The sequence below is a fragment of the Pinus tabuliformis genome, chromosome 9, assembly GCF_031772625.1.
Source record: "Pinus tabuliformis cultivar Carrire ecotype Pingquan chromosome 9, CPIR1, whole genome shotgun sequence".
NCBI classification, from domain to species: Eukaryota; Viridiplantae; Streptophyta; class Pinopsida; order Pinales; family Pinaceae; genus Pinus; species Pinus tabuliformis.
Window position 1 is genome coordinate 1,968,015,014 of NC_142307.1, and position 26,928 is coordinate 1,968,041,941.

The window sequence follows — 26,928 nt, forward strand, 5'->3', positions numbered from 1 at the left end:
GCATTAGGGGGCATATTTTATAACCCTATTTGCTACTCCATTATAGTGAAAGGGGCCCAAGTTAACCGTACCTTAGTTGTTGGCCAGAATACCTCCCCTTTCAGCCTTGCTTTTACTTATATTGGTCTTACAAGGGAGTCATTCCATGTTAAAAGGGTGAAATTGCATATTTGAGTAATTTCCCATAATTATTTTGTCACAATGTGTTTAGTCAATTTAGTGTTTCTAAATTGATGTCATTAATTGTCAACCCGGGCTCGTAAGCTGATGAAGTGAAGGTGTACTATATGTACTTAAGCAACCTCTTAGATCTTTTTGTCGTTTGGGGGTGTTGTTTGTGGTCAATTTATCTTCCTAAGATGGAATGGAGTTTTTATAAACAGATGAGTGAGTGTGTGTGTAAGGTGATTTCTAGATGAGTGAGTGTGTGTTACAGGTGATTTCTAACTACCTTCTAAACTTGCAAAGAAAAAGCTTGAAAGAAATAAATAACTTGAAATGAACTGAAAGCAAAGAACTACTTTCTAATGGCACTAGACACCATTCATGCTGCTGCAAATAAAAAGGTAAGAAAATCACTTTAAAAACCAATGATAATGTTTATCTCTTCCTAACTCTCTGCTTCCAACATATGGTACTATGTAAAACACGATTAGGAAGTAGTTAGAGATGAGTTTAAAAAGTGATCAAAAATAAGAAAAATCTACTTTAAAGACTAGTTATAATGTTCAGCTCTTCCTAACTCTCTGCTTTCAGCACATGGAATTATGTGAAGCACGATTAGAAAGTAGTTAAAGATTAGTCTAAAAAGTACTCAAAGCCAGCTGTAATTTATTAGTAATCTGATCTCTTAAAGATGAACAATTTATGATAAAGAGACCATCCATATGTTAACATACAACTTTGAGAAACTAAACTAGAAATCAGCTATGAAAATAGAGTAAAGGCAGCAACTTTGAATCTGTCAACTGAAAATACCATCAGATATAAAGCAAATACACAAAGACAAAAACAATCCCGGGTTAAAAACCTGCAAAAGAACAATACTGATCAGTTTAAAATAAAGGCTGGAAATGAAATGACATAAGATCAAATGGTACACTATGATACATGATGAAAGAAATAGAAATTGCTGAAAGCATGAAAATGAAACCAAACACTATGTACACGGGCTGTCATAGATGGGGGCCCTCCATCCACGCAACCAACTTAAAAGATCAGCTACGAAAAGGTGAACAGAACAGTCTTCTTTTTATAAAACCAGCATGTCAAAATACAGTGAAAAGTGCTGTAGGAACAGCCTTCTAAAACAGAGTTTTTATAACAGAATCAGCGCAGCAATTACAATACTCAAAAAGCTAATCTACAAGCGTTGGCACACGCTTATTTATAAGCACAGAGGCAACTACTCTCTGCGTGAATTAAGCAACTACAGCCTAACCTATTAACTACGCAGCAACACGCAGTCTTAGCTAATTAGCTTGTGCAGCAAACACGTAGGTAACTCCGTGCACTTTTAAGGGAAACGGTCATCATGGGAGACAAATCTATGCTTGGATCCTGTCTTTAGCTGTCCTCGTGGCGTGGAGGAGGTGCCAGCTACGGTTCCGTGTCCCAACTGTTCACGGCTCTCATGCCACCGTTTAGAACTTGACCGTTTGACCGAGGGAGTACCTGCGTTGACCAAGGGCATACGTGACTGGTTTGGCTCAACCAATAGCATACGATCCATGTGTACATCCAACCCAACATGCCCATGTGGCTCGTTCCTTGAGAAGACACGTGGAGTATATCAAACAACAAAAAGGCTGCGGAATCTCTGAACAGCTGCGGAATTGCTGAACAGCTGCGGAATTGCTGAACAGCTGCGGAAACTCTGTTTATATGTCAAAAATCTAAACCAACAGTAAAACATAAGCAAAGTTAACTAATTATGCTTAGAGACATCAAATGTAATGATCTGGGCGGAAAATAGAGCAAAAGAGAGGGATAAGTGAAGAAAAGCTGTAGGTAATGATGGATAATCAAGTGCAAGTTTGAGGCTCTACATACCCCCACTACAAGGGTGTTGCATGTCCTCATGCAACGAAAACATTGTTCAATCCACCTGCTGAGATGCCTCTGCTAAGACATCTAGTCTTCTCTTCTTCCTCTGTGTGGCCACATTGACTCTTGGTCTTTTCATCAAACACCTGAATTTTAAATTGATCAAAGCTCTGTTCAACTTCCTGCATCTCTTCTTGAGCTTTTTGTTTTCCTTTTGCCAAAGGCCCATATGAAGCATGGTATTATCTTGGACCATCTTGTCCACATTGCTCTGTTCCTTCAGTCTTTCATTTTCTTGTTTGATGTGGCGATTTAGTACCTCTAGCTCAAATACTTCTTGCTTCAGTGATTGAACTTGCTGTTCAAGAGGTAGAACAGTGCTTGGACCAGCAACAGCTTGTTCTAATGTTTCCAAGTAGTTATATACTCTTTGCTGATCTGGGTCAATCTCTGGTGACCTCTTTGGACTAGGCTCATGCTCAAATTCAGGTTCATGTTCAAATTCAGGCTCATGCTCAAAAGGACTTTCCTCACGTGGAGGGCTAGTCTCAACCTGCTCAACATGTGGAGAGCTTTTCTCAAAGTCAAGTCTTGTAGCAACCTTTGTAGGTGTGCTCAAGTCAATAAAGAATGACTCTTTGTTCCCCATTTTGCTTTGTAACCTGCTGCTCCTTCTCACGGTGGTGATGCTCTGTTTTTCTTTTTGTTGCTTCTGTTTTTGTTTTTGCATCTTCTTGGAAAGGGCAGCCTCATGAAGTTGGGCCAACCTATGTGCCAATGGCTGAGTGTCCTCTTCACTAGAATTCTCAGGAGTAAGGTAGGTTTCTTGGGCTATGGCTTTTCCTTTATCTTTCTTTTGTTTCTTCCTACTCTCCTTTTTCTTTTGAGCATCTTCTTGTACAATTTCTTGCAGGGTTTCTGTAATGATTCCTTGGGCTATTTGATCAATGTCTACAGCAGGTTCAGGGTCAATTTCATGTTCAGAATGATGGCCAACATTTTCTTCTTCAACAAGGTCTTGGACAGTTTCTTCTTGGACAGCAGTTTCAGGGGTAACCTCTTCTCTTTTTCTTCTACTCTTTCTAGGCACAGAGGCTTCTCCTGCCTCTTCGAAGTGGTTTCTCACAAGAAATCTTTCCCAGGTATCCCTTTTGGCCTTTAACTGTTCTTCAACTAGTATTTTGACAAGCCCATGATGGTATAAATGTGGCTCAATGTTTCTTGGGTTTCTTTGGACTATTGAGCACATTTTTCTAAGGCTTGAGAGTAAAAAGTATGGAAGGTTAATGTCATGCTCTCCTAAGAAATGCATCATAATTTTGGCATGATAAACATATAGAACTCCAAACCTTCCCTCACATGTAAAGAATTTTTGTACTAGTAGAAGCAGAGCTGTCCATTCTTCTTTGACAAGATTAACAGGGATTCCTTTTGTAAAGATGCTAGTGTCCATACCTGGATTCTTCAGAATTTGCTTCCATTGCTGGTCTTGTACTGATCGGTTTTTGAACCATCTCTCTCCAGTTTGTGGTAGTGAAGTGGCCTGTGCCAAATTGCTCTCGGTGACTGTGAATTTCAGATCTCCTATCTCCACTTGGTTGTCTTTCTCTTTGAAAGAACGTGCAAAAGTCTTTGTGACCTCTCTATGATAACCCTTGAATTTTTGAATGCACTGGAGCCAATTTGCCTTTTGCAAAGGGTCTTTGACTTGGGGATATCCTTCCAGAAATTTGGAGCCCTCTGGCTCTGCCCTCAGAAGTTTACCCATTGATTCTCTGGCTCTGTTTTAATACTCTTGAGGAAGGGTTATACGGTTTCAACAGTGGCTTTAACTCAACAGCTTTACGGCTTCAACAGTGGTTTCCACACAGTAGACTTACGGCTTCAACACAACAGCCGTAATACATTCACAACAGTGGTCAAAGTTTAGCAGAGGAGAGAAACGAAACAGAGTATGGTTACGATGACAGAATGGTGAATAAGGCAGAGCAGTGGAAAGCAAGGAAAATGCGGAAGTGAAACAACTGCGTGAGTGAGATACTACATGCGTAGGAGGGTTATGAATGATGGAAAGAAACGGTTAAGTCCTTCAACTTCGGTCATGAGTGTACATTTGGCTGCGGAATCATAACGCAGAGAGTCGTAGTACAATTGTCTACGTCACTTAGGTACGAAAATTTAAATGGAAACGCAGCCGTGTGTGGGCTTTTAAATCGTGATGAATGGTGGCTGTTAAGGTTGAGAGATACGGGGATTCTGGTCGAGTAATGGAGAGGAATTGGCAATCATTACATTGAATGGCAAAAAACACAACCCGTAAACTATGCAAAATGTTATAACCGTAGGTTTAGAAATTAAATCATACCTTAGGTGTCCGCGTTTTGATTCCTTTTGCTTATCTGAAATCAACCTTTCATTGTTTGTTGCTGCTACATGACCTTTCAATTTTTGCTGATGACCTTTGGACTGCAGATTCCTTCTTTAAACAGACTGTGTTTTTTTTATGCAGGTGCAGAAAGTGTATTGGCTGCGGAATTGGGATATTGGCTGCGGAATTGCTCCTCAGCTGCAGAAACTGCAGAAATACCCTTCTGACTGCACAAAACAACTTTAGCTGTGTAAAAATAAATCTGACAATGACTTTATTGGTGGAATGGAATGTAATGGATGGATGAATGAAAAGAAATGAGGTGGAGTGAGAGTGATTGAATGAATGAGATGGTGAATGAAGTGGATGAAATGGCGAAATGAGATGGAAGAGAGAGATATTTTTTTGGAAAACATGAGGTGTCAGGTGACCCTGATTTTCACCTCAGGTTTTCTGCATAAGACTGCCAATCAGAGATTGGTTTTCAGGCTTATACATTTATTCTTTTTTTTTTTCCTTTTTTTTTTTTTTTTTTCAAAAACCAAAGATTAGGCTGATGGAGGAGAAGAATCCTTCTCCACCAACCTGATTGCAGAATCTTCTTTAAACAACTTGACAAATTCCTCTTTTGAGAGTGGCCTCTGGTAGACTTTCAATCTATGGCCATTCACAATAAGAGGAGTATGAAATTCATCAATAGTTTTCACTCGAACTGCTCCATTACTAAAGACTTCATCAACCTCATATGGCCCAAGCCAATGAGTTTGAAATTTTCCTTTGAAGTCCTTAAACTTTGAATCAAACAATAGAGCCCAATCTCCTTTCTGAAACTTTCTTTCTTTGATATGACGATCATGCCATTTAGATCTTTGGTGCTGAACTAGATCGGTCCTTAGAATTGCATCTTGTCTTATTTCATCTAGCTCATTTAGCTGGTCCATTCTGTGTCTTTGGGCTTCTGAGAGGCTCATTCCCAATTGGACTGCCATCTTGAAGGTCTTGATTTGGAACTCAATGGGGAGCAGGACTTCCTTCCCATAAACAAGTTCATAGGGAGAATGTCCTGTTGTGTTCCTCCATGTAGTTCTATAGGCCCATAAGGCTTCAGGAAGCCTTTCCGCCCAATCTCTTCTATGAAGATGAACAGTCTTGGTGATAATGCCTTCAAGAACTTTATTGGTAGATTCCACTTGGCCATTGGATTGCGGATGGTAGGGAGTAGATGTTCTGTGCTTGATCTTATATTCCTCCATCAACTTCTCCATCAATTTAGATGTAAATTGGCTGCCCTGATCTGTTACAATTTCCCTTGGGACACCAAAACGAGTGAAAATATCCTCAAAAAGAAATTGAACAACTGAATTTTCAGTGGCAGAAGGCAATGCCTTGGCTTCTACCCACTTAGTAACATAATCAGTACAAACCAGTATATACTTCTTTTGCTTTGATGGTGGATTAATTGGTCCAACGAAATCTAGAGCCCATTTCTCAAAGGGTTCGATGCATACCTGAGGCTGTAGTGGCATTTCATTTGAAGGAGTTGGTCTCCCAACTCTTTGGCAGCTGTCACACCTTCTAACATACTGCTTTGCATCTTTAAAGAGAGAAGGCCAATAATATCCTAGAGAAAGGATTTTATAGGCTGTCCTCTTGTCAGCAAAGTGCCCGCCGCATGGTTCATCATGACATGCCTTAAGGATGTCAGGCATTTCATCTTCCCGAACACACCTTCTGATTATACAATCTGGCCCTGTTTTGAACAATTCATTAGAAATCCAAGAATAATGTGAACTCTCCTGAATGATTTTCCTTTTCTCATTAGGAAATAAGTGTAGAGGTAGCTTCCCTGTAACTAGATAATTAGCCATATCTGCATACCAAGGAGTCTTGGTAGTTACTGCAAACAATTATTCATCTGGAAACTTATCTTCTACTGGAGAATCCTCATTAGTGTTTTGGATTCTAGACAAGAAATCAGCTACTGTGTTTTGTTTTCCAGGTCTATCTAACACAGTAATGTTGAATTCTTGTAAGAGTAAAAGCCATCTTGTAACTCTACCATTGGTAACAGGTTTGTTCATTAAATATCTTATGGCAGAGTGATCAGTATGGACAAAGGTTTCATAGCCGGTTATGTAGTGTTTAAACTTATTGATCGCATGTACCACAACTAAGAACTCTTTTTCTGTAACAGTATAATTTAACTCAGTGGGAGTCAAATTCTTACTTGTGTAATAAATGGCATAAGGGATCAAATCCTTTTGTCCCAAAACAGCTCCTAGAGCTGTATCTGAAGCATCAGTAGAAATGTGGAAAGGGAGTTTCCAATTTGGCCCCCTTAAGATGGGTGCTTCAGATATTCTAGTCTTTAAAGCTTCAAAGGCAGATTGACATTCAGGATCCCATTTGAACTCACAGTCTTTGGTAAGTAATTTGAAAAGAGGAGATGCTATCTTAGTGAAGTTTTCAATAAATCTTCTGTAGTATCCAGTAAACCCAAGAAAACTTCTAACATCTTTCTGGCAATTTGGAACAGGTAACTTAGAGATGACTTCAACTTTAGATCTATCAACCTTAATCCCATCTCCTGAAATATGATGTCCTAAAACAATCCCTTCAGTAAACATCATAAAACACTTTTCATGACTTAAAGAAAGATTTGTTTCCTTACATCTTATCAGTACTTTTTCCAAATTTTCCAAAGCTTCTTCAAATGTATTACCATAAACTGTGAAATCGTCCATGTATACCTCTACACAATCATGAATCAGATCTGAAAAGATTCCTAGTACAGCCCTTTGAAATGTAGCGGGTGCATTGCACAATCCAAAAGGGAGTACTCGGTAGGCAAAAGTTCCCCAAGGACAAGTAAATGTGGTTTTGTCTTGATCTTCAGGTGCTACCTGAATTTGATTATACCCACTAAAACCATCCAAGAATGAGAAATACTTTTTACCTGCTAAAGTGTCTAGTACCTGATCAATAAAAGGTAGAGGGAAATGATCCTTTAAGGTTGCCTTGTTCAATTCTCGGTAATCAATGCAAACTCTCCATTTACCATTCTTTTTGGGCACTATAACCAAGGGAGAAACCCATTGGCTATCTGAAATGGGGTAAATGAAGTTTACCTTGAGCAATTTCTGGAGTTCTTCTTTCACGATTTCCCTAAGGTTTGGATTCATCCTTCTTTGTGGTTGCCTAATAGGTCTGCTGTTTTCTTCAATATAGATGTGATGAATACAAGTCTTAGGATCGATTCCTTTCATGTCAGTGTATTCCCATGCAAATGCAGTGGAATGCTTTTGCAAAAGTTTAGTTAATTCTTCTTGTTGTGGTCTTTCCAAGTTTTTGTTAATGTTCAATGTTTTTCCTGGAAGGATTTCAACTGTAGAACTACCAAACTCTTCCATTCAGAAGAGAGACATCTGTCTAGAGGAGAGATATTCAATGTCTGCATCTAACTGAAACTGTGTAGAGTCATATTCTAAAGGTATTTCAAAATTTTATAATGTATTTAGAATTTGACTATCCTCACTGATCTCAGAGATGGTTAGAACAGGTTGAATAGTATCCTCATCATCAACCCACTCATCTTCTCCTATTTCTGTTATTGCCTTTGCTGGAGGATACAAGTTGAATTTCTTGGTGGAATTACCATCTGATATATACATGTCCCCAGACCTACAACTGATAAAAGCATCAGCTGTTGCTAACCAAGGTCTTCCTAAGATAAGAGGATGTCCTCCTAGATTGTTCTTGGGAGTTAAAATCATAAAATCAACTGGATATTCCCAAGAGTCTAGGGAGACTGGAATGTCTTCCAATACACCATCAGGTTTAATGATTGATCTATCTGCAAGCTGCAGTAAAGTAGGTGTAAAGAGAAGGTTAGGAAGCTTTAACTGATCCATGGTCTGTCTACTCATGATGTTGATCGTGGCTCCTAAGTCAATCAAAGTATTTGGGATTTCAACCCCATTAATATGAGTTTTGACAATAGGGCTACTGGGATCCACATATTTTTGCATGGTAATCTTACCCATCATAATGTCTGCAATTTTTCCAACTAGATGTATCCTTTTAGTATCTCTGGTTCTCTTTCTTGTTTTCTTCAAACTCAACTCCTTTATTGTCTTCGCTAGAATAGGAATTTCCTTAATGTCTTGTAACAAGGGGATCTTGATACAGACATTCTTCAATTCATCTAGAAAACTATAGTCAGGCACCCATATTTGCTTTTCCACTCCTTTGTCAATTTGTAATCTTTCGGGAAAAGGAGGTGTAGCTAAAGGTGTAGGTTGCTCAACTATGGGAGTTGTAGAGGTTGATTCTTTTTCTTTTTCTTTTTGGATATTTTGGTTTTGAAGTGATACTTCAGAACCCTTATTGACTTTGAGAGATTCTTCCTCAGAAATGCTTGGTTGTTGAACACTTGTAGAAGGTTGATCTAAGATTCTACCTGATCTGAGTTGTACTTCATTGAGAGGAACAACCATATAGGTAGGGAATGGTTGACCTTCCATCATGTAAGCATTTTGAGGGTTCCTATTATTTGGATTTGGTAATGGCTGAGAGGGAAGTTGATTTGATTTCTGCTGGGATTGAAGCGATAGTTGAGAATTTTGATTTTGTGGAGGAGGTTGTTGTTGTTGAGGGTATGGCAATGATAGTTGTTGACCTTGATTTGGAAGTTGTGGAGCCTGCTGATTCTGAAATGATGGAGGATATTGATAGAATTGAGCAAATCTCCCATAAGGATTTTGCATGCTTTGCATCCATGCTTGAAAAGCATTTTGAGGTTGAGGCCAAGGTTGTTGCCAAGGATTCCAATTTGGTTGGGATTGAGAATTCATAGAGTTGTTAAACCCTTGATTCTGTTGCCCTTGCCAAGGTCTCCTTGCAATAAAACAGAGAGATTCAAGTGTATCTGGATCCTCTTGAAAGACTGCTTTGAGGCCAGGTATTGAAGGACAATCCTTAGTCTCATGAGTTTCTGAGCAAATTACACATGTTTCTACAACGTGTGTGTCCAAGGGACATTCCCTTAAAGCATGTTTCTTTCTACATTTCGGGCAAAAAATGGCCAAAGCCTCAGCTTCTGCTTTTTGTTTATTGTGAATCTTAAGGGTATCTAGTTGTTCACTAAGACTCCCTAAGATGTCAGTTTTGAATTCATCAAGCATATTGCCGATTTCAGCCCTACTTACTGATCCTGTTGCAGATTTATTTGCTCTAAGGAGAGAAGGATCTCTAGGCCCTTTTTGAGTTTTTGATTTGCCTCTTGAGAGATGGATACAAAGTTCTGCTATATCATTGAGTGAAAGTTGAGAAATATCCCCTTTCCCCATCATGTTTAAGATATCTATCCATTCATCCCTAATGGCTTTTAATAAGAGGGCTTTTAAGGTCTCTTCATCCAAGCTACTCATTTTTGCTCTTTTCAAGTTATATTGAAATCTTTCAAGTAAATCTTCTAAGCTCTCATCTTCTCTTTGTATCATTTTAAAAACCTCGTCCTTGTGATTAGTAGGCATACAATAGTCCAAATACCTATCCAAAAATGTATGTTTCATTTCATCCCAAGACCTAATGGATTGAGTGAGTAACCCCATGAACCATTTCAAGGCTTGATCCTTCAGTGTTGAAGGGAACAATTTGAGTTTCTGAGAGTCATCCAGGTAGTCATAAGTTCGACACACCACTTCAAACTCAAATAAAAATGTTTCAGGGTCCTCAGTCCTTAACCCATGGAAATTTGGGAGGACAGATGGTGATATGTTTTTCATAGTGGCTCGGGAATCCTCATTAACAATGGGAAACCCAAATGAATTATCCCCATCTCTATTTCCTCCTCCAAGGGGACCTCTACCTCCATTATTGTTGTTGTTGTTTCCTCCTCCTCCTCCTCTACCTCTACCTCTACCTCTACCTCTACCACCTCCTTCTTCCTCTGCCATGATGGTTCTCCTAGGGATTTCAAAATCTTCTGGTTCCTCTACAAAAGGTGAATGAGAAGAGATTTCTCCTTCTTCTTCAGATGATTCCACTTCCTCAATTACAATTGGTCTTTCTGTAGGAGAAAGAGAAGAATCTCTTCCTGGTTCAAATTCAATAGAAGGTGTAGGAGAGTCAACTCTTGGCTCTTGAATTCCAGGAATTCTAGGACTAGGAGTGTCGGTTGGAGATAAGGGAGGTGTCTCTTGTCTATCCCTTGAAGCAGATGGACTTGTAAAAATTGAACTTCGAGCTCTAGCTAAAAACCTTCCCCTAGAATCTCTAGCTCTATGCATGTCATTTTTTTTTATTATTTTTCTTCAAGTCAAGTTAATAGTTCTTTTTCTGATCTTCCAGTTCACTCTAGGTGCAAGAAGAGAACATACTCAAGAAACTACCAAATCAATAACTTTCTCTTTTCTGATCCTCCAGATCACCTTGAAGTGCAAGAGGAGAGCATACTTTGATAGGTTATCAACTTCTTTCCTTGAAATTTTTATGTTTTTTTTTTTCTAAGAATATGGCTACTTAATTTCACTTCCCCGGCAACGGCGCCAAAATGTTTAGTCAATTTAGTGTTTCTAAATTGATGTCATTAATTGTCAACCCGGGGCTCGTAAGCTGATGAAGTGAAGGTGTACTATATGTACTTAAGCAACCTCTTAGATCTTTTTGTCGTTTGGGGGTGTTGTTTGTGGTCAATTTATCTTCCTAAGATGGAATGGAGTTTTTATAAACAGATGAGTGAGTGTGTGTGTAAGGTGATTTCTAGATGAGTGAGTGTGTGTTACAGGTGATTTCTAACTACCTTCTAAACTTGCAAAGAAAAAGCTTGAAAGAAATAAATAACTTGAAATGAACTGAAAGCAAAAAACCACTTTCTAATGGCACTAGACACCATTCATGCTGCTGCAAATAAAAAGGTAAGAAAATCACTTTAAAAACCAATGATAATGTTTATCTCTTCCTAACTCTCTGCTTCCAACATATGGTACTATGTAAAACACGATTAGGAAGTAGTTAGAGATGAGTTTAAAAAGTGATCAAAAATAAGAAAAATCTACTTTAAAGACTAGTTATAATGTTCAGCTCTTCCTAACTCTCTGCTTTCAGCACATGGAATTATGTGAAGCACGATTAGAAAGTAGTTAAAGATTAGTCTAAAAAGTACTCAAAGCCAGCTGTAATTTATTAGTAATCTGATCTCTTAAAGATGAACAATTTATGATAAAGAGACCATCCATATGTTAACATACAACTTTGAGAAACTAAACTAGAAATCAGCTATGAAAATAGAGTAAAGGCAGCAACTTTGAATCTGTCAACTGAAAATACCATCAGATATAAAGCAAATACACAAAGACAAAAACAATCCCGGGTTAAAAACCTGCAAAAGAACAATACTGATCAGTTTAAAATAAAGGCTGGAAATGAAATGACATAAGATCAAATGGTACACTATGATACATGATGAAAGAAATAGAAATTGCTGAAAGCATGAAAATGAAACCAAACACTATGTACACGGGCTGTCATAGATGGGGGCCCTCCATCCACGCAACCAACTTAAAAGATCAGCTACGAAAAGGTGAACAGAACAGTCTTCTTTTTATAAAACCAGCATGTCAAAATACAGTGAAAAGTGTTGTAGGAACAGCCTTCTAAAACAGAGTTTTTATAACAGAATCAGCGCAGCAATTACAATACTCAAAAAGCTAATCTACAAGCGTTGGCACACGCTTATTTATAAGCACAGAGGCAACTACTCTCTGCGTGAATTAAGCAACTACAGCCTAACCTATTAACTACGCAGCAACACGCAGTCTTAGCTAATTAGCTTGTGCAACAAACACGTAGGTAACTTCGTGCACTTTTAAGGGAAACGGTCATCATGGGAGACAAATCTATGCTTGGATCCTGTCTTTAGCTGTCCTCGTGGCGTGGAGGAGGTGCCAGCTACGGTTCCGTGTCCCAACTGTTCACGGCTCTCATGCCACCGTTTAGAACTTGACCGTTTGACCGAGGGAGTACCTGTGTTGACCAAGGGCATACGTGACTGGTTTGGCTCAACCAATAGCATACGATCCATGTGTACATCCAACCCAACATGCCCATGTGGCTCGTTCCTTGAGAAGACACGTGGAGCATATCAAACAACAAAAAGGCTGCGGAATCTCTGAACAGCTGCGGAATTGCTGAACAGCTGCGGAATTGCTGAACAGCTGCGGAAACTCTGTTTATATGTCAAAAATCTAAACCAACAGTAAAACATAAGCAAAGTTAATTAATTATGCTTAGAGACATCAAATGTAATGATCTGGGCGGAAAATAGAGCAAAAGAGAGGGATAAGTGAAGAAAAGTTGTAGGTAATGATGGATAATCAAGTGCAAGTTTGAGGCTCTACACAATGAGATAATACTTATTTCATAATTGATATAATTGAGAAAAAACTCAAAATTGAGAAAAGGTTCTAGATTTTGTCATTCCCAAGGAGATCAACTCGACCTACTTGTGTAGGAGTTGGCTAGGGGTCCATTATTATAGAATTTTCCTAACTTCTCAAACCCCTAGGTGTCTGGATACATTCTCCTGGAGGATAGAATGAACCTATGTAATCTCACCTTATCAAGAGGAAAGGGAGATCTAATGTCTATACTATAGCACGAGAGTTATGATTTTGTCAGAAGTCATCCTTCTAGCAGGAGGAGACTAGGTTGCAAGTTGAAGAGGATGTGTTTGATGCTTGAAGGTATACTTTCATGTATATTTCATTTGATTGATTAATGCAAGAATTTGATTTCCCTTCCATACATTTGTTGTCTCTATGATGTTATGGTTATTATGTTGATGTTTTCATTCTATTTATGCTAATTTGCCCTCTATGGAAGGCAAGTTTGTCTTGGTTGGTTGTGCTTGTGTGTAGGTTTTGTGGATTTGGATTGGTAGGAGAAGGATCATTGAAAAAAGCAAGTTCTATATGTATGACATCATATTCAACACTCATCACCAACTTATTCAGGTTTAGGTGTGCCTTACCAACCTATTAGTTTGAGAAGTTATGAATGGATGTAAATAACATATTGGGTTTTCACTAATTTGCTCGTATCACCCTTGTCACACATATGTTTGATGGGTCCTCGGCAAGGCTCATGGTGCAATAGCTCCTTATGGTTGTGTGATTTCGATCACAAAAAAAATAAAATTGATCTCTTCTCAATGGATTTACATAGGGATTTACACCTCTTAACTTATAAGGATAACTATTCACTTCCATTAATAAGTTCTATATCGAGGTGTTATATAAAAAATAATAATAAAACTATTAACACTTTGTATGATAATGATTGTAAAATTGTTAGAAAAACAATTTGGGATGCTCACAACGAATATTAAAATATCCATAATATAAATATGTACAAAAATTTTATTAAAAGGAAAAAAAGCTGCTATATAACTAGAAAGCAAGACCAACTATTGCACCTATCTAAACTAGATCCTAATAATCTTTAAAGGAAAATTATAATTCGTAAAAGTAAAGAAAATAATTTGATTCCCTTAAAGCACTGGAGTTCTTACTCTAAAAATCATTATGAATTCTCTGACACCATGGGCACCATTTTGAATGTTGGTATTGAGGATGAAATGTTTTCTCTAGAATACATTTAGTTTGGGGCCAAGCATATCGTATATGGGAAAGTTAAGGACATTGAAGGCTACCAAGTTGAAATTTTTAAAATGGGAGGGCCTATCCTCATGACTCACATATATAAGTTCTTCAATTTGATAGTAAAGCAAGGCTTCCCAAGCCTTGGACACAAAGCCTCATTGTACATAATATTTAAAAGTATGGATAAAATAATTCCTTTAATAATGGGACCATTATGATTATCCACACTTTAGCCAAGTTGTATGGAATTATTTTGGAAAAGAAAGTTGGCCTATGACTAAAGAGTTATGGTAAAAGAGTTGAAGATCAAGCTAGGTTTATGAGATAATACTCAATTATGGATCACCTTGTTACTCTCATTGTGATAGGAATGTCACAATAATAAAATTGATAAAATTGATCTCTTATATTGTTTTGTTGAATTTAGCCAAAGATTTTGATACTGTTCCCGAGACAAAATTGTGGATGAGACTAAAAGAGATAATGGTTCCTTGCGAGTTGAGGGTTGTTGTGACAAGGTTGTATGAAAATGTTATTTCCAAGTTTAGGACCATTGAGATTTGGTTGGAAGAAATTATATACAATATCGTAGTGAATAAAGGGTGTCCCTTGTCCCATACCCTTTTAGGCATATACATTGATAAGCTAGAAGAGCGTTTGGAAGATGCAATTTTTCTTGGCCCCACACTCACTCGTATGGTTATCACTCTTCTCATTTATGCTAATGATATTTTTCTTTGGGCAAGGAGTCATTGTGATTTTAGCAAGCAACTAAAATCCTCCAAGATTTCTATTCCAAAAAGGGTATGACTATTAATGCTAAAAAAACAAACGTCATCATAATTGAATCTAGAAAGATCACATGTGATACTTTCATATATGACAACAACAACTTGAAGGAAGTTCCTTCAAACAAGTATCTTGGAATTGATATCCATCAAAAGTTAAAATGGTATTATAGCATTAAGAAAAGGATTAATGTAGGATGGGAAGCTTATTATGGGATTGAAAACAATTGAAAAAAAGCCTCCTCTTTGAGACTCTCATCACTCCTGTTATTGTATACAAATGTGAGGTTTGGTATTGCAATATATCTAGAAATTCATGGAGGAAGATAGAGCAGATTCAAAAGTAACGTATAACCTACAATCTCAAGAGTAATAAAAACCTACCTTATCCTATCCTCTTGATTGAAGCAAGTGTTTCGCTAGTGAAATCATGGCTATGACTAGGTAACTTATGCATGTGAACCTCTCCTAGAAGTGGGTTGCATAGGTTGCAAAAGTGGAGGATTGAAATAATGGTCAACGCAACTATAACTAGGGCTCGCATGTTTTGCCTCTATTGCCCGACAACAACCACTAGTTTGGGGCTAGCATCTATTGTTGGGGAAGGGTCGAACAACAAAGGCAGGATAGAGGGAGGATACCTTGCTATCTCAATGGAGGCGATAATGGGGGGAATCAACAATAGATTGAGGAGGATTGGGTTGTTTCTTGTTTTTGCGAGAACAAAGTTTGTTTAAAGAATGAAGATGTGACAATTTTATATTGGGTCCAATCTGTCTTAAGAGAAATGCATCAGATGTGCTTACAGAGTTATTTATTAGAGCTCCCTATGCCCCTTGTTTTGATTTAAAGATTTTGTTATGCCTTCTAGATGGGAGCTCTATGATGGCCCTATGTCATGTGCTTAAATGGATTTTTTTCCCACTTTGTTCATTGATATGACCTTTGTACTGTGGTCTATGTATGTTGCGAAGGATCAAAGTAATTTTCATAATTTTGTAAAGAATATGAGTGGGAAGTCCTGCTTTATGTGGACTAAAATACTTGCCTTTGTCTCCTCTATAAACAGTCCATTGAGAAAAAAAGGTGGTTTCCTGCTATATTTCAAATTTTGCAATATGACAGGAAGTTGCTAAATGATTTCTCCTAGATCCAAAACTATAATATCACAAGGAACTCAACACTAATCTTGAACGCAAAGCTGAGAGGAGGAGCTTTAGGAAACAGTAAACAAAATGGGAAAACTACTTTCAAAGATGTTGTGAAAGTGCAACCTTCTCCTCCAACAGATCCAATACAAAACAATCCAAACCCATACATTATTGACCAAATGGAGCATACTCTTACCTTGGAAGTAAACCCCCTTAAGGTAAATTCTCTGTTTTCTGCTCTGTTATCACTTAGAAATTTCCTCTTGGCTGTGGGAGAGAAACTCCAAAGGTAACCTTTGCAAGTCAATCTTGCAGGTTGAAGGCTAGCCCCTTCAATCCAGAGAGGGCTCTCTCTGAAAACCTAATCACTAATTTTAGCAATCGATTGTACATTCATACAATGGCTAGATCTTCAATTAAGTTATGTTGAGGTAGGGTTTGCTTGGGCATGAAGGAGATAGTCCATTAGGCAATGGAGTTAACAATCTAGGGTTTATGACAACTTACCAAGATATTGGTTGTCTAACTAGTATTGATAAAGGCAAGGTAGATGGCACATCCAAGGCATCTAAATCATCGTTGCAACTGAAAGAGGAAAATAGAAAAACATTCCACCACAGTAGGTCATGTGAAATGAATCCTAAAGTAGATTTAGAATATAGGAGTGCAAATATTTGAATCTATGAGACAGAGCATCAAAGCAAGGATGAATTCTATAACATTTATTCCCATTCAAGTATTGCATTCAAATGATATTACAAAGAGGAAAACACTGAAACGTGTAGAAATTACAGACTAAGAGATACCATCACATGAATCTTTGTGTCACTGATCAAAATCTACTGATCTTGGAAAATTGTAGATTAATAAAGCCTTCAACACACATACAATAACTATCCTTTCATCAAAAATCAACCTTTTTTCCTCATTTCTCATGTAATATATAGGAAAAATACAATAAAGATAAGATCCACTAAGTCTAGTAGCAATAACTGCATAATATTTACAATATCTGAAAGTTTAATTAACAAAAAATAATTAGAATCCTATCATTTTAGCTATTTGGATCTCAATCTGGAACATAATATTGGTCAAAGGTGGGACTGGTGTGCATATCTCCTGTTATTTTTCTGGAACAAGGACAAGTCATAGCTGCATTGTAGGATCTGAAATTGTTCACTCCTTTATAGGCTTGATACCTGGGACTGCAACTCATATTTCCTCTTGGTAGCAAAACTGGTGCATGAACCTGTAAACTATGTTGAAATTGTGCAACTGCCCTTGTAATTGGTTGCTCCTTTTAAGGCTTTTTTTCCTTATGTTGACTCATATTCTCTGCACTTTGTCAGCCACAAAAACCCTTTGCCATATTACCATAACAAATCGAAAATAAATTACTGTAAAAAAGGATTAAAATGGAATAGATCAAAATGTTGAGGTCTAATTAGGGTTTATTAAAAAAAATTAGGGTTTTGTATATTTCTCTGCCCCATGAAATAAACTGATCATTTCTCCATAGCTTCTGCAACCTGAGTAAGGAGGTCTAACTTATCCTGGCTTCTTGTCATCTTTTGGTAACTTTCTATATGATTTTTCCAGCCTTTAGGATTTCTTTCCCTTTTCTGTTAGCATGCTCTATTTTCCTCCGTTTGGTGGCCTTCTTTCTACTCTTTGAAATTGCATTTTCCTGAGCGTGAAGGATCGTAATCACCTACTTGAGTTGAGTTAGTGGTCTTTATGTTCAAATTGTAGAGTTAGGGGTCTTTATGTTTAAATTGTAGATTTGCAGATTTGGAGATATCCCAGATGAGGAGAGGGGTCAATTGTTTGACATCACTGTCACATTTAACCTCCACTGTTAAATTCTGAAGTAAAGAATTACTGAAATCTGCTCTCTAACTTAAGTTTAGCTATTGAGATGAAGTAATAAAATCCATGGTATGTATTAATTGCAGTGCATTTTCTGCACACAATTCTAACAAACATTAAGCACTCATTTAATTGCATATTCTGCACACGATTTGCGTTTTTTTAGGGTTTTACATCGATACACAGACCTCCCTCCAAGCGATGGCGCAGCTCCTGCAGTACTCCTCCACCCCACTGCAGTTTGGGGCAGTCACGGGCATCCAGTGACCGTAACTTCATGCAATGTTCCACACCTGGCAACCCTACTATCTCATGGCATCCACTAGCCTTTAGCCATTGAAGCTCTGTGAGCTGCACCAATCCTTCTATGTTCATGAGCTTGGGACACCCCATGACATCCAGGTACTCCAACGACATGCAGTGTTCCACACCTGGTAACTCTACTATCTCATCGGATCCACTAACCTCTAGTGTTTGAAGCTTTCTAAGCTGAGCCAATCCCTGTATGATCTTGAGCTTCCTACACCCTCTAACTCTGACCTCCCTCAAAGATCTCAAGGTTTCAAGACTTTCGAGATCCTCTACTTTTACACAGGATTGGATGCGGAAAATAACAAGTTTGGACAGACCACAAAGCCCTCGTATTTGCCTTAATTCCTCACAGCCATTAATGTACAGAAGACCAAGGTTTGGGCAAACACCTTCGGCAAAGGCTACCTCGGATATTTTTGTGCCCTTAAGGGACAACCGCCAAAGCCCAAGCATGCATTTGTCCTTGGCGCAGTCCAGTTTATTCCAAGATCTTCGACCTCCTGCTTCTCCGTCAACAGTTCTAAATGGAAGTTCCTGCAACGGACAATTCCGTACTGTTAAACCTCTGAGATTGTTCAACTTCAAAAGTCCTCGCGGTAAGTATACTATCCCACATCCCTCTAACATCAACTCTGTCAGCTGAGTCAACAGTCCAATGGAATCGGGCAGGCATTTCAATTTGGGCGAATGGCGCACTGATAAATCCTTCAGACTCTCGAGGTAACAGACCGAAGGTGGCAGTACTTCCAGCGAATCGTTACCTATATGCAGCAATTCCAAATTGCACAGGTTTCCAATACCGCATGGCAATTCTTTTAAGCATGTGCATTCCATGAATAGTGTTTTCAAAGACGGTTGATGTGCGATTTGGGGGAGGCAATTCTTTCACATTGCTACAGCACTGTAGATTTAAATATTCCAGTGTTGTAATGTTTCCAAGTGTTCCATTTGAGATGGTCAAACTGGAGCACCGTGCCAAAGATAGATGTTTGAGTCGATTTAAATCCCCAAAGGACTTTGGAAGCATCTGCAAACTGGAAGTACCTTCCAAATCGATGTGCTTCAGATTTGTTAATTTTCCGAAGGAATCAGGCAGCGACATCATTCTTGAGAACCCTTTTAACACTAAGTATTTCAAAGAGCGCAGATGACCAAATTCTTGGGGCAAAGCTTCGACTGTGGATAAGAATAAACCTCTATCATTTATGGCAATCCATTCGAGGTGCCCCAGCTGCCCTATAGACTTTGGAAACTCCGAGAGGGGAGCCTCGAGATTTAACTCTCTCAACTGAATAGGCCCCTGCAATGTCGAAGTTTCATCTATAAGACATAATCTATTTATGCAATGATTGTACTCTTGAAACTGAAATTAAACGAAAAAAGAATAAACGCACACATACTTGAGATTGTTGTGGCCATAGAAAGTTCAATCTACTGCCTTGCACTTCTAAAACTCTTAAACTCTCCATCGGGATCCAGTCAGGCAAGGAAAAGCAGGAACATCCATACCAGCGGAGCCATATGAGATGTGGGGACTGAACCCTCTTCAATATGTGTTCTAAACCATCTTCGTGGGTTGCAACAAGTTGCAAATTCCTCATATTACGAAATGGGAAACTATTGATTAGCACCATTTCTGAATTCGTGTATACATCTCGAACACTTAATCCTCGAACTTGAGTTATAGCCTGTTAATTGATGAAAAGTTTACTGTAAACAGATGATTTTCTTGAATAAAGGAATTTAAAGATTCAAACTTAATTAAACCAAAGACACAGGCTAGAATGATTGAAAGACTTACACATGACATTTGCACCAACAAATCATCGATTATGTCGGTAGTTGCATTCCAGAGCCGACGGGGTATGGATCCTTCTGTGGCAATATTCCTTGCACAATCTCTAACGTGATCATGCATTCTTATCTTACTTTCACTGTCCACCTCCAACAGACATTTGTTCTGTAGATTTTGAAGCCCCACCAAACCCCATATTCTAGTAGCTTTACCTCTTTTTTCTCCTAAGAAAAAGCAAGCAATATCTAAAAATATTTCCTGATCCTCTCTACTTAGTGAGTCATAACTGAGTCTAAGTCTTTTCTGTATCTCGTCAGGTAGCGTTTGGCTAAGTCGATCAAATTGCTCCTCCCAGTAAAGAGCATTTTGTCCACAAAGCAGAGCCCCGATCACTTTCAATGATAGTGGCAATCCACCGCAGGCTGTAACAAACCGATCTACTAGCTCTCCAAACTCTGGTGGTGGTAGTCGCTGAAAGAAGGCATAGGAGCAGAAGAGCTCTTGGGAGTGTGGCGTATCTAGCCCCGTCAGATGATAAATCGAAGACTCTAACACTCCTGAGCTTTTGAGGACATGCTTGTCACGAGTGGTAACTAAAATTAAGCTTTCAGGGCTGAGGATATCTCTCATTGGCAGAAGCATTTCGAGCTGATAGGCACTATCTACATCGTCTACAATTATAAGAGCTTGACAAGATGAAAGATTCTGCTTCAGAATCTCTATGCCTTCATCAGGACTCTCAATTTTGATATTTCTACGTTTAAGTCTTCAATGAGCGTAGCCTGCAAATAATTTACAGACATTCTCTCTGACTTCTCTCTAACATCAAATAAAAAGGAGGATTCATTGTAAGCGGATCTCTTACGGTTGAAGAATGCTTTGGCCAGTGTAGTTTTTCCAACACCGCCACAACCTACAATCCCCACAACCTTGGCATTCACCAGTTGTTCCTGCTCCTTCAACACTGTCATTTCAAAATCTTGTAATTTGTCCTCCACTCCAGTTGGGTATTTAGCAACATACAACAGTGGTTTTGAAACATTTTTTAACACTCAAGAGCTCCTCGTTACTGATCATTATTCAAAGAGGAAAATAAAGAAACAGCGTGAAATGACTATGTAAGGATTTACTGATCAATCCAACAAATTGAAAACTAACACGGAATTGGAAAAGATTGTGGGAGATGCGCACCCCTCCAGCGTGAAACCGCTTATCTCTGCAGAATGAGAAAGAGCCATTCTCCAACTTCGAATAGTGTTGGAATCGTAGCGCGGCTTTTCTTCACCAGTTTGAGAGTCGAATGTTTTTTTATGTTCATGTCTACGCAAGGCTTCAGCGTATGCTCCATCTTTGTCTGTCCACCGGAGCTCGTAAGGCTCCACTTTGTAGAACACAGGAAGAATGGTAGCCTTCGACTCCAGCATAAGAACCAGCTCAGCCAGGCACCATTTGGAATCCGCATAACCTGGAGAGAAGATCGCTATATGAACAGAGGCGACTTCAATAGCGGCATGTATTTGAGGGGGAATTGGGCGCCCTTCCAGCAATTCCGGTTTGTCAAGAAACACTTGCAATCCATGGTCAAGAAGCCGACGGTAGAGATGGGCCGCAAATGTATTCTTTACATCGGGGCCCCGGTGACTAATGAACACATCATAATGCGGATAAGAAGTCGAGGCAGAATAGGTAGTCACGGATGAGAAAGAAAATGCAGAAGCCATTGCAATTGGAATTTCAATTAACTGAAACGATAATACGATGCTATGGTACAGGCAAAATAGATTTTATATCAGCGGAATGACCATGAGGGAAGGAGATTATATTAAAGTAACCGTTCCTGCTGGGAAAGCTTGCTTTGATTTTTTATATAACTCAAAACTGATGATTTCGCGGTTAAAATTTATAAACTTCTCTGAGGTCAAATTTTCCATGCCAACAACCAATTGCTTGAAACTGCTACGATGCTGCGAATTTGATGTTGTGATTCGATATTCCGAATCGCGAATCAGCACGACTACGAGCTTACCACTTTCGGCCAAAATATGAAAATATATCTACTCAGAAAAAATTATTACAAAATGGCTAGTGGTGGCTTCTCGGCCAGCGTTTTACACCCTAGAGGCCAGCGTTTTACACCGTGTTACGCAACGCAGCTGCATAGCAAGGTGGATATGTGGGTTGTTTGGAGATGGCGACTTGTACGCGTACAATACTAATAATTTAATATATTCAATTTTGGATTTTCTGCCAAATTGTGAGTGTTTAGCGTGTCATAAGTGATGTGATGCGGCTGTTGAAAACGGCAACTTACACCCAATGGCTTTTGGTGGGGCTACCCTCCTCTGTTTGTCGGTGAACGAACCAGCTATCAGTTTTTACGTATTAAATCCTGCCACGTTTAAATCCGGTCACGTTGCGCAGTTACGCTGTTGTTTCCTTTTGATCCGGTGTTCTACGTTCTGCATCAAGCTTTCCAGCCCTAAATCTGTTTCGCCTACTGTGTGTCACGGTACTAAACGAAGCTTCTGATATTCTTTTTATTTATAAATGGACGATCATGTTTCATCAAGTGGAAACGTATCCACGCGAAGAAAGAAAAAATAAATAAAAAGTATTTTAACATCTATTTAAAGTTCAATCAAGTACTTTGCCTTTTCTATTTTCAATTTTTTTAATTCTTGTCTTTATATCCTATAATATAAAAAGCTTTGTGGTTGTGTTGATTTTTGGAGGAGGCTTCTCCTCTAATTCTTTCTTATAGAATTGCCTCTAATTAGCTGTAATATTATGTTCAATTTGCTTCTTTTTTGATTGAATTTCCTGCCAAAAATGCTTTGGGTGATTCTTGCCTAGATATATTAACTCTTTTCGCGTTGTTTGGATGAACTCATCTTTTTTCTTTTTTAAAATCTAGTTATATAACTTTACATTCATCTTCTCCTCGCTTGCCTTTTTCAAGGTTTTCCTTGCCATTTTCATTCCTCATCGAACCAAGCATTTACAGGAAAATAATTTGATTCAGATTTCCTATTTCACTCTGAATTATATTTGTTAGCTCATGACTATTGAGGCTTTGGGAACCACTCTTCCCTTTCTAAATTGATCTCTCGAATATTGTTTTGAAGATAGTGCAATTTTCTTGTGTTAGAAGAATTTTGCCCCTTCATATCGATTGTCGAGAATGTTGGGTTTTCTTGTATGTGTTGCAAGTGAACTTCCCAGACTTTTTCCATTTATCTAGACCATTGCAGATAATTAAGTTGAAAGCACCACACAACGTGAGCAACTCCTCTCCAAAATGATTGCTAACTTTGTCATATTCTGAACATGTCAACCATTGGGGGTTCTCCTCTTCAATGAGCTAGATAGGATTGCGATCCTCTTTGCGACCAAAAATACTAGCTTGTTGATGTGTTGTTATAGCATTGAAATCTCCCACTAAAATAACTTCTCCTTGCTGAGAATATACATCAATATGTTGCTTTAAAGTTGCATAAGGGTCTTTGTTATCTAGCCCCTTATTTTTGTAAGTTTTTTAGACTTGAGGTGCAAAATAGCATGCTGCAATTCTTATGTGGTTCTTATTCTCTATTATTTTGAACCATAAATATTGTTTATTTGTATCTTCTTTCATAAACTAAATGTGACGACCTTTTTTTTCTTTCACTAAAACCAGTTTTCCTCCATACCCTTTGCCATTTTCTATTGCCTTGTTCCATACTACTAATTTCAAATAACCATCAAAGATAGGAGTTTTACAACCATCAAGTGAGACAAATTATGTCTCTACTTTCTGCATTAGGTCCTAACCCAGGTCCCCTCCTCCAAGGGTAACCTCTTGTTGAAACCTCAAAATTCACTGCGACAACATGGAGGATAACCACCCGATGTGGACCTTAAAAACAACTCCTTCTCCATTTGGTATAGTGGCTCTGACTGGGGATAATGGGACTAGTTTCCCAGTGAGAATTGATTTGGTAATGTTGTTGGGTAATATAAGGCATAACGAATAATAATTCAACTAATAATGATCTAATCTAAAGAATAAACATATGCATCTATTTTACTCTAACATTACCTTACTATAGATATACCAAGGGATAAACTAAGATATGCAATCTAAAAAGATGTCTCAAAGCAATTGGTAATAAATATTATTCAACTGCCAAAAGAAATGAAATCGTTAATGATAATTGTTTTGGATAAATAGTTAGACAAAACAATTGAGAAAACTTTATCGCATATAGTAATTGTTCATGTATTCAATAATGAATCAGAGCTGAAACATCATACAAAAGTGAAATAATGTAGAATTATAACTCAAATTTTCATACATAAGACAACCAAAGGAAGAGTATTGCTAATACATAAATAAAACATGATCACAAGATAAAAGTACCATATATGAAATGTCCTGCTCATTGGCTTAGCAATATTGATCCACTTTCATCCAATCAAATACGCTCTGAGAGTACATAAGTGTAATTTCAGTAGAATATGCTTCGATATTCAAAGGAAAATAGATCATGTTCCAATAATTTCATCAAAAGCTTCACAAAAGTACATAAGTGTAATTTCTTGTAAAGTGTTTTTGATAAAACCCTGAACCCCTCTCTAAATGTACGGGAAGGGTTTAAATAATATAATACATGCCTCAAAAATAGATTATTACATAAAAAGTTGAGGAGGTTTCAAACAACCTTCCTCAGAATAAGTGAAACAAAAACTAAAAATAAAAATAAATGATGACAAGATTTTGCAAATTGAATGGCCCTATTTGGCCATTCGGTCCTTGAGCTCGCAAATGTCTATCATTGGCTTAACCTGGGGAGGTTGGCCAATTCTGGATCTCAGTTTCCCCGTGAATACAACATCAGTGAGAGGTGGCACCATCTTTTGAGCAGAATTAGTTAAACAACGTAGAGTCATCCAATGACTATGTGGTTTCACCAGAAACCACCAGTATGTTTCCCAATCGAGCTTAGACAGTTGCTTGATTGCTTCTACATTAGTTTGGGCAGTTTCTTTCCATTGTTCTTCCAACTGTTTAACATCCGGGAGAGCTTTTGGACTGCATTCTCTGATAAGATTTGTAGAGTGGAGGTTTTCATTGACAACCTCAATGATGTTGTTTGCAGTACTAGTTGCTCTTGTTGTTGCCCTCTCTGTTTGTTTTAACTACAAGTCCCAATTAGTAAATAAGATGTCTTTGTGGGACTCCTCGATCTTTGGTAGATCAGTCTTCCTGCCTTCTTCAGATTCTTGCCAAGAAATGAATTTTGTTATTCTTTTGTTTAGCTCTTCATATTCTAATCTTTGATCAATCACTTGATTGTTTAATTTGTCACTTGATTCACAATAAGGTTTGATCATTGAAATTCTTTGACAGAATACTTCCTGCTGTTGTACCAAAAGAGAATTTAACTCAAGTGCCTCTTTGATAAATTCATCTACTTGAGGACTGCCTTTGAATTTGTCCAATATAGCTTGCATTTGGTGAATTTGTGTGTTCTTCACTGCCATGTCTGTCTGATGTTGTATTGTCATTTGCTCAAAATTTTGTTGAATTTGTGCCAGTTGTATTTCTGCCTGCTTATTGGTGCTTTGTCTTTCTTACTCGAGTTGTTGTTCAAGTAATTGAACTCTTTCTTTCATTTCCTTCAGTAACAGTTGAACCTCTGTTGCCTTATCAATTGTTGCAGTTGCATAAGCTCATGCATACTGTGATAGCTTTGTAAGGTTGTCTGTTGGATCCATGGGGGTGTCTCTCCACACTATCTCCATTAGCTCATTTTCAAAACTTGTTGTTGCCAATACATCTAATTTTCTTTTCTTTCTCTGCCTTTTTACTACAATGTTATGTGTAGGGTAGTAGAATATATCTAAGGGCAGTATTTCTTCAACATTCAAAATAATTTCAAAAGTTGGGTGTGCCAGGAATATCTTGAGTAGTTACAATTTCTTGTATTTTGGCTTCTGGATTTACAATCCGTTGAGTGTGTTGTGGAGTCTAGAATCCAAATGTTTCTTCAATAACAGTCTCTATTTGGAGCTTTTTATTAAATTGCTCCCACTCCTATTCTAGATTGATGACTGGAGTCTTTTCTGTTTCAAACTGCAGGGGAGTAGTCTCCATGTCTTGTACAGTTGAGGCTTTCTTGGTCGTTTCTTCACGATTTTCTTCTGTATCCTGTACCGGGTCTGCCTCGGGGTTTCCTTCTTTGTTCTCATATTCATGTTTAGAGTCTTCAGAACCCTGAGTTGACTTCTCTTATGATTCTTCATCAGAATTGTGCTTGGAACTCTCCTCCAGGCTTATGCTGGGAGTAGGATCTCTTACTTCTTCAATTTGTAAGAGGTCCAAAGGGACCTGTTCGAGCCTTTATTTATGTACATGTGGAATTCTCTAAGGTCCTCTCGGTCTAGCTACAGTGATGCTAAGTGAAAAACTTATGAAAATCTCTCAGCTTGTTCAAATAAATCATCAAAAGGATCTTCCTCATGATTGAATTGCCTGACTTTGACCATGGCAGTAAAATTATTGGCAACCTAGTTGGGGTCATATTGTCTACCTGGCATGATAGCTAGGTTTAGGGCCATGATATTTTGTATTTCTTTAGATGCATGCCCAAGATCATGCAATGCGAAAGCGCCACATTGTAATGGGAAGGTTGGCCAAATGGCTTTCTTCTGCTCCTTAAGGGTTTTGGTGATTCCATCACCCACTGTCTGATAAGCTATTTCTCGTGCCAGTAGTTTATTCGGAACATAGTATGGGAGAACATGGGGAGCAATAATACTCCTGAAAACTCTGATATAAGTAAACCATTCCTCACCAAACCATCTCGCCATTGGAAAGATGTCAATCTTTGCTTCCTCTGAAAGCCTGGGGGCTTTCTTATAAAAAATGGTCTGATAAATAGGTAACATGACACCA

General features: G+C 38.2%; 2 protein-coding genes across 2 annotated transcripts; both read right to left on the reverse strand.

Annotated features, from left to right (window-relative positions):
* Positions 1-18,940: 18,940 nt before the first annotated feature.
* Positions 18,941-21,039, reverse strand: LOC149156875 (disease resistance protein L6-like). The gene is made up of 3 exons (XM_089438735.1): positions 19,998-21,039; positions 19,597-19,884; positions 18,941-19,496 (listed from the first exon to the last, which is right to left on the reverse strand). The coding sequence occupies exons 1-3, from the start codon at positions 20,631-20,633 to the stop codon at positions 18,954-18,956; spliced, it is 1,467 nt and encodes a 488-aa protein (XP_089294861.1). The 5' UTR covers positions 20,634-21,039; the 3' UTR covers positions 18,941-18,953.
* Positions 21,040-21,124: 85 nt separating this feature from the next.
* On the reverse strand, positions 21,125-21,712 carry LOC149156876 (toll/interleukin-1 receptor-like protein). Its single transcript, XM_089444894.1, has one exon. It carries the CDS (start codon positions 21,710-21,712, stop codon positions 21,125-21,127), a length of 588 nt encoding a protein of 195 aa, XP_089301020.1.
* Positions 21,713-26,928: the final 5,216 nt, after the last annotated feature.

Bases quoted from the DNA above. Each gene is read 5' to 3' on its own strand.
- LOC149156875 (XM_089438735.1), bottom strand. From the start codon at position 20,633: ATGCTTCTGCCAATGAGAGATATCCTCAGCCCTGAAAGCTTAATTTTA. The intron at 19,885-19,997 runs GTAAGTCTTTCA...ATCAATTAACAG, and splicing joins TGTTGGTGCAAATGTCATGT to GCTATAACTCAAGTTCGAGG. The intron at 19,497-19,596 runs GTATGTGTGCGT...TCGACATTGCAG, and splicing joins TATGGCCACAACAATCTCAA to GGGCCTATTCAGTTGAGAGA.
- LOC149156876 (XM_089444894.1), bottom strand. From the start codon at position 21,712: ATGGCTTCTGCATTTTCTTTCTCATCCGTGACTACCTATTCTGCCTCG.